The 12,792-nt window shown below is 39.4% G+C and overlaps 1 protein-coding gene across 1 annotated transcript in view; it reads left to right on the forward strand.

Moving 5' to 3' along the window:
- Window positions 1–12,792, forward strand: part of Cdc5l (cell division cycle 5 like) — a 40,960-nt gene that overhangs the window by 22,083 nt on the left and 6,085 nt on the right. Inside the window, exons 12-14 of the mRNA XM_050119325.1 lie at window positions 2,242–2,322; window positions 2,622–2,864; window positions 6,927–7,124. Coding sequence (XP_049975282.1) covers window positions 2,242–2,322; window positions 2,622–2,864; window positions 6,927–7,124 — 522 coding nt within the window. The remainder of the gene's footprint in view (window positions 1–2,241; window positions 2,323–2,621; window positions 2,865–6,926; window positions 7,125–12,792) is intronic.

Here is a 12,792-nt window from a genome sequence, read left to right on the forward strand (position 1 = left end):
AAAACAACTTTGAGATATCATCTTATACCTGTCAGAATGGCTAAAATCAAAAACACCGAGATGATAGCCTTTGCTGGAGAGGCTGTGGAGGAAGGGGTACCCTCATCCATTGCTGGTGGGAATGCAATCTTGTGCAACTACTTTGGAAATCAGTGTTTCAGTTTCTCAGGAAATTCGGGATCACGTGTGTGTATGTTTAAACACTGACATTCATTATGCTTTTCCAAGTAACACACAGATTAGCCTTTTAAACATTGCTTCAATCTAGTGAAGAAAGGATGTTAAAGACAAATAAAAATTGGATTCATTTTGAGTAGTATTAGGTCAATATAGACTGATAAAAATTGGGTTTGGAAATTGGAGTGTATCAGAAAATATTACCACTCTCTTACACTGATACAGCGTACAATTGCTTGCTCATCCTCTCATGGTATATATAGTTTTACTTCCATTTGAAAGGAGAAAATGGCTTTGAGTTAGCTTTTTTTTTTCCCCAGAGATTGCATGGCTCTTTCAGCTGTTCTGTCAGCCTTGGTCTCAGGGTGGTTGTGAGAATAGCATCACTGGAGAGCATGCTTTTTTTTTTTTTTTTTTCTGTAACGTGCTGCAGTTTTTCTTGCAACAGGGCAGATGTGAGGGTGCAGTGTTTGAGGACTAAACTGTTGGATAAAGCTTTAGTACAGAAACTGTCATGATGAATGAACTGACCCTGTTGTTAGCTTTGGTACGTGGTAAACATCAGGCTCCTTCCTGCTCAGGCATGGAACTTGTGGAAAAGCGTTAGCTCCCACACCTCTGTTTCTCTATAGGTGAAAGAAACACTGACATTGTGATGAATTGATAGGATGGTTAACCAAACATAATTGGCATTCCTTTGAGGGTTACCCTTATTAAAAAAGTGCTTTTTAATGCATATTGTTTTATTGCTGCTGCTGTGTCAGAAATAGGATTGCCAGGTGGTGCCTGTGTGTTCCAGCATTTCATGGAACTGTAGTTAAGGCTTCCTCTGAAGAATAACTGAAAACTTGCACTTGACCAGTGGCTAATACTTCCAGGACATTCAGTTAGTTTGCCTTTTGCATTATTGTAAGCCATATACATTGACATTCACATTAATTGCAGTGTGTATTTGAGCAAAGCATATCCCTAGTTCTGAAGTCTAGTGGCAGTCATTGCCAGGCTGTGTGCTGTATCTCTTTCCTTCTGTTCTTGAAAGGGCTAGTGAAGAGGGAAAACAAAAACAGAGACTCCAGTACTGCAGGAGGCTCATCTGGAGAGATGAAGTCTCCTAAGGTTCACAATGGCATCTGATAGTTTTTTTTACAACTTTTCTTTCAAGTAAAACTGCTCTGTTGTTGCCTGGTTTATACCCAAGAGCTGGTCATCAGAGCTAATTACTCAGCCTGTAAATTTCTTTTAAATGGCATCTTTAAATGTAGCCTTTAGATGGTGTACTTTTAGAAGCCTAGAATATAAATACTTCTGTCTTGTTAGACTTGTAGGTGTCCATATAGCATTATACAGAGTATTCTGACTGTCAGTCAGTGGTGGCACTTTCACAAAAAGATGTGAGGGGGGTCCTCTACATTGTCACAGATTTCACCCACCAAGATTTACATGCTTCATCTGATTGTTTGCTTTGTATACTATCATTTAAAAGGAAGAGAACAACTTTTTAAAGTTTCCTCTTGTGTTGATTTCTTCCACATCATTTGGAACTTTGTCATCCCTGGTTATAATCCTAGATGCTTCAGTGCCTGTGGGCTATAGCTGAGGGCGATTGCTGCTTAACTTTACAGGGAACCGTGTGAATGTGGGGAGCAGAGGTGGACACTTTCTGTGTTTGGTTGTTTTGTTCTTGCAGCTACTTCAGTTACATTTACTTGACTTTCTCAGAATTGGCATGGAGTATTCATGTATTGTCACATCATTGTAACTGGAGGGTTAAGGAGCATTGGCTGACTCTAGCTTTGGGTGAAAGTGAATAGTTGGGTTGTGGGAAATCTCTTTGCTGTTTATAACTCTATTTAGACAAGAAAGGTGGTTATGGTGGGCAGAGCCACTCTAGTGTACTTCAGTTGTCTTAGTGTTTGATGTCAAATGAGAATGAATAAATTGATTTCCTGGGCTTCGACATTACCTCTTTACATCCTTACACAGATTTCAGTAGCTTAAGCTTTTGGAAATGGTTGATGTTAGCTGCTGTATAGCTCCAGTAATGGATATAAATTCCCTTTTCAGGCCTTACGAGATGCTGAGCGTGTGAAGGAAATGAAGCGAATGCACAAAGCTGTTCAGAAGGATCTACCACGGCCATCTGAAGTAAGTGAAATCTCTGATTTAGGAAGTTATTTTCTTTATATGGTATTAGTGCTTATTTATCTCAATCATAAAGACTATCACACAGTTTCATCTGCTCTCCGGAATATAGTACACAGTAGTTCTCAAAATCAGTTTTGAAAACATTGCACTAATACCACTTTGAACTTAGAAGTGGGAGGGATGTAGAAGTGAGGAGAAATTACTCTTGAAAATATGAAATTGCTATTTAGTTCATGCTATTAAAGCAGGCACATATATTATAGATATGTCTGATAATTTTACTTGTTTTAAAATTTTAGGTAAATGAAACTATTTTAAGACCTTTAAATGTAGAACCACCTCTAACAGATTTACAGAAAAGCGAAGAATTGATCAAAAAAGAAATGATTACTATGCTTCATTATGATCTTCTACATCACCCCTATGAACCATCTGGGAATAAAAAAGGAAAAACTGCTGGATTTGCTACCAACAATTCTGAGCATATTACCTATCTTGAGCATAGTCCTTATGAAAAGTTCTCCAAAGAAGAACTGAAAAAGGTAGGGTTGAACAGGAACATCTACATGGTGAGATTTAAGCACTTGTTAGATGCTGTGTGTCACAAAGTCAGAACTTACATGGCTACATTGTTGCATCTCAGAAACAAAGGTAGTATGGCTAGGGGTAAATGTCATGTGATATCTTTGCAAAGGATTTGTTGTTTTTCTTTTTGTCTGTGTGTGGTGTGTGTTTGTGTGTGTGTGTGTGTGTGTGTGTGTGTGTGGGGTGCTTGAGCCTGTGTTCATGTGCAGAGGCCAGAGGAGGAGTCATCCTCTGTTGCTCTCTACCTTATTTTTGAGACAGGATCTCCCTTATCAGACTTCAGGCTTGTCATTTTGGGGTTACAGGAGTACACTATTGCATCCAGCTTATGTGGGTGCTGGAGTTCCAGACTCAGTACCTTGTGCTTGTACAACAAGCATGTTGCTTACTGAGCTGTTTTCCTAGCCTCCAGGATATGTTTTAAACACCCTCTTTGCTATTAGTTTTAGAAGCTTTGGTGGCAAGGTAGTTTTCATTCATGGATGTTACTTGCATGGTTGACAGGTTTTTTTTATTATTATTATCATTTTCCTGTGCTAAAATCTGCCTTTGAATTCTTTTAATACTTGTTATTTAGACTAATACCAAAGGCATGAATTTCTATTTTATATGATAAGTAATCAGTTTCTAGTTGGAAGCAGTAATGGTTTGATTATCCCTTCTACAACTCCTATTGAGATTACCATTGTAGCAGTATTGAGATGTGGGGCTTTAAGAAGTGATTAGTTCTTGAGGGTGCCATCCTCATGAATGGGTTGTTGTTCCTGGAATGAGCTAGTTCTTTCGTGAGTGATGCTCTCTGTCACTTTGTGATTCAGTCAGAAGGTCCTTACTGGATGTGATCCTTAATCTTGTACTGCCTGGCCTTCAAATTACCCTGGAATAGCAGTGGAAAATAGTCTGAAACAGGAAAAAGCACTGGCCCACGTCCTTCTTCTTCCACCATGCAGCGTTGAAGGCAGTGACAGATAGGGAATAGGCTACACTTGATGCACACTGCAAGATTCTTTCCTGGATACTCCTTTCTGCCCCATCTCAGTTCTTCTTTTAGTTTTCTTTATTACATAAGCAACATATATTAAGAGTTTTTTAGACAGTGAAGGGAGGAAGATCTAAGAAGAGCTAAGAACAACTGGCACTGAGTTCTGTGTGATTTTGAGTTACTTCTTTTTAGTCAAGTTGTACAGGGCAGTGCCATCTCATTGTTGGCCTGGGATTGAGAATTGAACTCCAGAATCAGTACTTGCTGTTGCCTTTTTTTCAGAGTGAAAATAGGAGAAAAGAAATTTAGGAAATAAATTTTCCAAAATTTATTGCACATTTGGACATGTAAAGTAAGGTTGCTTTTTAAGGTTCTTCCTATAGAGAATAAACTTGAATATAAGGTTTGAAAGTAATAATTCTAATTACTTTGGGATTGTTTGAAACAAATAATACTAGACGTTCTGTGTTCTATCTGCTTTGATCCCTTTTTGTTCTACAAAGAGTTTAGAGCAGCTGTCTGTTTAACAGATTCCTTCTTTCCTTTTCCAGACAGGATCTCTGTGCTGTCTTGACTTACTCTGTAGACCAGGCTGGCCTCGAACTCAGTTCTGCCTGCCTCTGCCTCTCAGGTGCTGGGATTAAAGGTGTTTGCCACCATGCCTGGCTTTTTTTGTAAGATTTACTTTTTATATGTGGGTGTTTTGCTTGCATGTGTGTCTGTATACCACATGTGGGCAATGCCTGTGAAAGCCAGAAGAGGTTATGGGATCCCTTGGAACTAGAGTTGAAGATGGTTGTGAGCCACCCTGAGGGTGCTGGGAACCAAACCCAGGTCCTCTGAAAGAGCAGTAAGTGCTCCCAAGCACAGAGTCATTTCTCCAGCCCCTGGAAATTCTTTAAGTTAAACATATATTTATTCAGTTTTTAAACTACATTAATTTTTTAATTGTGTCTGTGGACACGTGCCATGGTTCATACGTAGAGGTCAGAGGACAGCTTAGTGTGAGTCGTTTCTCCTCTTCCACTACGTTGGAATAGTTAATGAACTAGGTTGTATGGTTTGGTTTTGCCATTTTTTGATTGTCAAGTTTATTAATGCCCTGCTGAACTGTCTTGTAGCCCAGAGTCTTTATCCTGATTCTTTAAAGATAACTCTCATGGCAAAAGCTGAACTTGTAGAATTTTTATTGTGTATAATATCTAAATAAAGTGCACTTTGTCTACTGTGAGTTCCAGAATGTCACTAAGGTAGCTGGGTTTAAGTTCAAGGCCAGCCTGGACTACACAGTGAAGCCCCATCTCTAAAAATTAAAGATTAAATAAACATTTTATTATGTTAAAATTGGCTGGTTTCTATTTTTTTTTCTTAAGAGGAGTTACTTAAAAATATCCAGTCTTTAACTCTGTAGTTATTTTTCAGTTTTTACTAATCTTTTTGGTTTGTCAGTTAATTGCTTTGTACTTTATATAATTTTGATTGTTTACTTTCAGTGTTAGTAGAAAGACTGAAGAAAGACGTAGTCTGTGAGTTTTGTGAGCCATGGGAAGGGCTGGACCAGGTTTTTGATTATGCTCACGGAACTCTGGGCTTGGGCTAGGATTTTCATGTCTACCAACCATTTACCTAAGGTCAGTCTTTACAGATGTTGGGCATTAGCCCATTTGAGAATTGGGCTCAGAGGAGTTAAGCACTGCAGGCAGCTGCTTTAAACAGGAAAGCTGTGATTTAACCTGGCCTGTCCAGTTCCTTCTCTCTCATTCTGCCACCTTAAACTTTTTCTTTAGTAGAGAAATCAAACTGATGTAGTTCCATTATCTACTTATGCCTTCAGTCTTAACTCTTTGGATACAGGGATGTTTCTTAGAATGAGAAGAAGGCTTGTGCCAAAGATGCTTGGGTTCTCTTCATCTTGGGATGGAGTTTTGCCTATAAGGCAGTGTTTGGTGCCCTTGGCTTAGATTTCGCTTCATCTGATTACTTGTGGTATGGTTTTAGACAAGAGCCCTAGTTTCATCAGCTTTAAACTAAAGTCAATATTGTCTAGTTTGTAATGTGTCTAGAATTTTTTTTTAAGGAGAAACTCAGTAATTACTATGTAGCCTTGGCCACTTTGAAACTTGCTATGTAGACCAGACTAGCTTTGAACTCCCAGAGATCCACCTGCTTCACACCTGGCACGGTGAAGACTTGGAGGTGATGAAAGTTGTACTTTTGAACTGAGTTTCTGGCCCATAGTAACTGGAACATACCTAAGATGTGTTGCTGTTATGTCGAGTAACAATAGATGTTTTACTCTTGGAGAACCATGCTTGACTTTTGAATATCAGTTTGCATCTTAGAGCCCTTAGAGCCTTCTCTGTGTGTGTGATTGTGTGTGTTTGTTGTATGTGCCCATGCACATGTCTATAGAAGACATGAAGTATCTTTCTCTACCACTCTCTGCCCTATATCCTTGAGACATAGGATGTATCCTATATTGTCTTTCACTGAACCAGGAGTTTTCTGTTTTGGCTGGCCTGCCTGACACATATGGTTATGTCTGATCTTTTCTTCAAAATACAAAACAAAGCAAACCTGGGTTGGGGATGATAACTCAGTGGTTATATGCATTGGCCATTCTTCCCGAAGTCCTGGTTCAATAACTGGCACCCACTTACGAGTGTCTATAATACCAATCCCAGGGGATCCTATGCTCTCTTCTGGCCTCTGAAGGCACTATATGCATGTGATTCACAGATACCCATGTAGGCAAACACCCATACACATGAAAAGAACAAAAACCCCTCAAAACATGGGTACTAGGGATTTGAACTCAGGCCTTCAAGCTTGCAAAGCAGGTACTTACCACTGAGACATCTCCCTAGTCCATACTTAGATGTTTCTTAATCCATTTAGCTTGGGTATTGCCCATCTCGTTCTAGAAAATGACCAACTAAATCTTGCCATTGGTTTAAGGAAGAAGGGAAATAAACTAGTCTTAAGCTTTGTGATGGTGGAAATTGTATGCTTCAACTTAGATTATTACTGTAAACAGGCCCAGGATGTTCTGGTACAAGAGATGGAAGTGGTAAAACAAGGAATGAGCCACGGAGAACTCTCCAGTGAAGCTTACAACCAGGTGTGGGAAGAATGCTACAGTCAAGTCCTGTATCTTCCTGGTCAGAGTCGCTACACAAGGGCTAATCTTGCTAGCAAAAAGGACAGAATAGAATCTCTTGAAAAGAGACTAGAGGTTGGTATCCATTTATTTATATATTTAATATTTTATTATTATTGTGTGTATATGTACATGATGTGTATGTGGGTGCTCAAGCTTCAGTGGAGGACAAAGGAAAGCTTTGTCTTGGAGTAAGTTCTCTCATTCCCTTCTAAGTGGGGTCTGCCTTGGGTTCAGGTTGCCATGGTTGCACTGAAAGCCATTCCACTGCTTCTAGTATCCCTTTAAAAGTCTAGATGTATCTAAATTGAAATTGTGAACCAAGTAATACCTGTGGTGACTTCAGTAAACTTGGCCCAGGCAGCTGATTACTCCTGTATTCTTGACAGCTTCACTGTCAGAACCTTTTGCACAGGCAGAAGAAGTTACTAAAGTGATGCTGGTTGCTGAAGACAGTTTAGGTCAGTGAGATCACAGCAGTGGGAGTTTGAGCCTGCGTAGCCCAGAGAGCATTTACAGACCTGCAGTAGATTTTTGTGTATCCTGATATACAGAGTTAGAGTGGAGCTGTTCTGTAGACAGTAGCTTCTGTGATCTCCTGTGTCTGTAAAACATGAAGCCTTTTAACAGCAGTTCATGGCATGTGGTTTCTTAATATAATGTGCATATTTTGAATTCCAGAATATCCGTAGATAATTTACAGTGGCATGTAAACTGGTTCACAGCCCACCAGGATGCTTTGTGGGGGGTCTTTATTATTATTTTTTTAATTTTGAGACAGGGTCTTACTATGTAACTTTGACTGACCCTGGAACTTACTGGGTAGCCCAGGCTGGGCTGAAACTCAGACATTTACCTGTGTCTGCCTCCCAAGTGCTGGGGTTGAAGATGTGTCCTGTACCGTTATACCCTGCATGCCTTGTGGGTTCTTAATGGTGGTTTTAGAGATATCTCTGAAGCCATAATGGGATGGGGAAGGAAAAATGAATTTTTTTAGATCATTGGATGCAGAAAATGGCTTCAGATTCCTCTTTCATGTGATTGTCAGTTTTTCTTTACAGAAATCAAATTTGAGAGTATTTTTGTTAAGGCCTAGATCCATATACTAGAATTACTTGGGGTGGTTGGGGCTGTGTGGAACCAGAGGAACGAACAGGAAAAAAACAGTATCTTTTAATATGAACATCTTAGTTTAACCTTTACAGCAACATGTATAAGACACCTATGGTCATGCCTGTTGAATTAGGAAATTAGTCTTTCTAAAGTAATTCTTGCAATGCCAGGGCTATTGCGTGTTGTAGTTTTATAGCTTCCAGCAGGTGGTACTGTTGCTCTGTTTTAATTCATAGTTAAAAATTCTTGGAGACAGAACATGAGCGGTTAAATTGTAGGTTATACTTTGTGTTGTGCAGGCTTTAGTTTCTTGTAAATGATAGGTAGTGTAATCCTGATCTAAGGCCAGCTTTGTAATTGATTGGTAGGCTGTTTGGAATGCTTCCTTGTAACATTTATATATAAATACTTCAATCTCTTACTTAGTTTGAAAATCTTCTCATTTTGAGGTGGGAAAACTTTTTCTGTTGTAAATGACAAGGACATTTTGTACTGTTTAGAAAAAAATATCCCCCTGAATCTCATTTACTCTGTTGAGGTACCACCAACCTTCGCGACAGCAAATAAAAGTTCCAGAGTGAGTGGTGCTTTAAAGTACCGTAATTCTTACTTAGCTGTCAAATCAGTCTGTTGAATTCTGAAGGGAAAAGTACAGAGAGCCTCTGCTAACTCCGTTGGAGATTTATTTGGGTCGTTTATGAGCAGTCATTAAAAACATGTGGTTCTCTTTGTTCAGTTCAGTACCAGGAACTGAAATCTTCCGTTGAACTATTTTTGTTAAAGGGTTGGTGATTTTGGAAGAATATTAGTAAAACAGCCTGAGTAATTTTTCTCTTACTCCTGGTTAACTTGGCTCATTGTTAGCCCAGCTAGTTACTTTTAAGGAATATTTAATATAAATCCTTCAATTGGTAAACTCTTATTATTTCAAAAGAGAGTTTATTAAATCTTCAGAAAGAAGCAACTCAGAGATCCAAATAAACAAAGCTTCCATCTTTTATATCTTTCGGTAATTCACAGATTTCTCAAAGCTTCAGAAGACACAGTTGTATTGGTTTAAAATACAAAGTATTTTATTTTAGTTGTGTGTTGATTCAACTTCTAAATTGATTGCTAAATTATAAACATTGTTCAGAATTTGTCCTGGGAGCGATGGTGTAGTTAGATGGTGTAAACTAACTGCTAAGCCTTCACTGAGACTCAGGGAGGTGAGCGTTCTGTGTAAGCACAGCGTTCTGTGGCTGCTAGTGTATGACTTTTGCAGACTTGAATTTTGGAATAGTGATTCCAAATTGTTGCCCCATCTCAAGCCCATCAGGCAAGATGACATCAAAAGTTGTCATGGCTGGTATTTCCTAAGCATACTAAAAAATAAGTTCTAAAGTTTATACTGTGGGTAGTTTTTGAGCCACACTCATGATTAATATTTGGATCTTAGCATTTAAATAAAAATTTAGTAAGATACTTAAAACTAATAGAGAACCATCTCACTTGATACGGAATGTGGTTGGGTGTGTTGGTGCACTGCAGGGCCTGTTAAACACACACACTGTAGTTACAGATCAGAAGTGGTAAAGACTTTTGGACTGTAACCAAATGCAGGGATTCCATTCTGCTTTGGAGGCAGATTAACTAGAACCTAGTTAGACATTTGTTTGTAAAGGCGCAAGCAGAAATGAGAGCCCAGGAAAGTTGTGCAAGCCCAGCTTACAGAAGGCATTTTCGCATGCAGCAGAAAGTCCTGTGCCTGGGCCATTAGACACTCCTTTGGGAGATTAGAGCTTTGTTGTTTCTAGTGATTCCTCCAGAGTAACTAAGCGGCTCAGTTTCTGTAGCGAGCATAACTCTTAGAAAACAAGGGATGGCTGTCATTCATTGTAGAACAAACTTCATCAGACTGTTAAAAATAAAATAATTTCCCCTTATTTACCCACACATTTAGTGAGTATTACCAGATACCGCTGTGTTCAGGTCACTGCTCTAGGCTGAACACAGCAGTTCTGTGGGCTTCAGTTATCTGGAAAACGCTAGTAGAGGGCCTCATTTTCGGATGATGCTAGGCGCTGAGTCATTTCTGTATTCGGGAAGTGCAAAGAGAATCCGAAGTGTTCTAATTTGTTTCCACTTCAAGTGGAAATAGGAAATCATCTGAAGACATAATTAGTTTGAGTGAAGCAATTTCCAGTAGGTGCAGAAGCAAAATGAAAAGTCTGAATTTAGGTCCTGCCATTAAGTTTAATAGTATTTGAGATCATAACTAAACTGCTGTATTGAGGAAGCTTGGCTGAAAAGTGGATTTTGTCATGTTAGTTATAAAAATGGAAAGGCTTTCCTCAGAGGTAGAAACCGGGCCCAGTGGGGACACTGTTCTCCATATGTTATTGGCACAGTCAGTGTAGTCAAGAAATATTATGTAATGTTGACTTCTTGGAAATAAGTGGCTTAAAGAACACAGATAGCAATTTAAAGGCCTTTCTCAGTGTATTTGTAAAACTCTGCCAAGGACCCCGACTTTCCTGAGGGTTATATTTCAGCAGAATTGGCTGTACCGTGAATCCCATCTTTCAGTGCTTTTCATTATAAAGGCAGGTATTTTAACATCGGGGAAAATGTGCTTCATACTTGAGAGTAAAAACTTAGGCTAAGGATTAAGTTGGTGGGCCGTGCTGGATGGAGAAGTCTGCTGGAAATGCCTCTGTAGCTGCTTCTGTTTTCCTGAGGCTGGCACAGCTGGAAAAGGTGCCATGAGGTGCAGAGTAGGGCTCTTGAGTCCTTTGTAATTCTCCTTCCCATATTCTGCTGTCATGCCCTTCAGGGCACAGGCAGATTTTTTAGTTGCCTTTCTGACAAGAACTCAGATTAGAGCTGGACGCCTCAGGTCAGAAATTGAGCAGCAGAGCTGTTTTAGTCCTCCTTGGCATGAACTGAATTCATTACAGGTTGTGTTTCACTTCCTAATCTATGCAGATGCAACATGCAGATGCAACATGTTCTGTGTTGCTCTACCTTATGGTAGCTTACTTCACTGGAATGTAGTCTGAAGCCTGCCAAGTCTGATGGATGTTGACTAATCATTTACTTGGACCTGCATATCCATCAGTAGAAGGGAGGATCGCTGGAAAAACTTGATGTTATTCAGGAGTATGGTGATGAGAGGAGAGGCACTCTTGACTTGTCTGTGAGTGTTGTTGTGACTGAACTGCATCCTCACTGTGACAGAATCATCTAGCTGAGTGATAGACTGGGTAGTGAGCTGCCGTCAGCTGTGTGTTTATTTTGGGTGTCCCTAAATCTCTTTTTTATATAAGGATATATTCTGGCCCTTAAGCAAGTTTCAGTGAAGGATGCTCTGAATGCCTCTGAACCTCACTGGAATGGACTTAAACTGCAGACACTACTGGAGACCCAAGGAGAATATGTTTATTTTGGAATTACTTAAGCTTAGTAACCTTAACAAACTCAGTGAGCTTGAAAGTAACAATTACACTTTTATAAGTCCCATACAGCTCCCTTTGTAATGACCCAAGGAAACACTTACGGTCCACTGATTCATCTCCTGGGGACCATCAGTTTTCCATTGGTCTCTGGCCAGTCTTTTTTAGACAGTTTCTCTTCTATGCACTTAAAAATAACACTTCTAGAAGTTTTTCTAAAAATAATACCTGTGCTTCGTAGAAAATTTGAGAGAATTAGAAAAACTACAGAAGAAATTTACTATTCATAAGCCAGCTCTCTAGATGTAGTCACCTAAGACTTTGTACAGTACACACGTGTGCACACATACACTTTTCTTATGTTTAAAAAATTTTTATTTTATGGTTTGTGTACAAGCATGCACACGGTGCATGCACACCCACCTGATTGTTTGCGTATATGTGTGCCACGTGTGTGCCTCGTGGGACTGGAGTCTAGAAGAGGGTGTTGGATCCCCGGGAACTGGAGTTACAGATGGTTATTAGCTTCCTTGTAGGTGCGGGAACCAAACTTTGGTCTTCTGCAAGAGCAGTACTGTCTCTCCAGCCGTACCCGCAACCTTTCAGTGTATAAACTCAGTATGCAAAGGAAAGGAAAGTTTTAAAACTAAGTTGAAATTATGTGCCATGTTTTTCATAGTGCAAATAGAAATTTCACCATTTAAACTACGGGAAAAGTGTAGCTTTTGTAACATTTGGATAAACACCGATTATATTTATGTTTGTTACTGCTTATGTAGCCGGGCGATGGTGGCGCACGCTTTTAATCCCAGCACTCGGGAGGCAGAGGCAGGCGGATCTCTGTGAGTTCGAGACCAGCCTGGTCTACAGAGCTAGTTCCAGGACAGGCTCCAAAGCCACAGAGAAACCCTGTCTCGAAAAACAACAACAACAACAACAACAACAAAAAAACAAAAAAAAAGTTGTGAAATGTAACCATTTAATCCTGTGAACTATCTCAGAGGTATTTTCTATAGTTTATAGCTTGTGTAGAATAAAAGAATTAGAAATATTAATAGCTTCATTCAAGCATTGAAATCTTGTTATGTGGGGGACATACAAGTTCATGTCTTGTTTAATGTGTCTGGAATTTTTATTTTTTTTTATTTTTTTAAGGGATTTGTCTGGTGGCATCAAGCCACTCACTTTCCCAGTGT

The sequence above is a fragment of the Alexandromys fortis genome, unplaced genomic scaffold (genome assembly GCF_014885135.2).
Source record: "Alexandromys fortis isolate MF-2015 unplaced genomic scaffold, M_Fortis_MF-2015_v1.1 scaffold_145, whole genome shotgun sequence".
Taxonomy (NCBI): domain Eukaryota; kingdom Metazoa; phylum Chordata; class Mammalia; order Rodentia; family Cricetidae; genus Alexandromys; species Alexandromys fortis.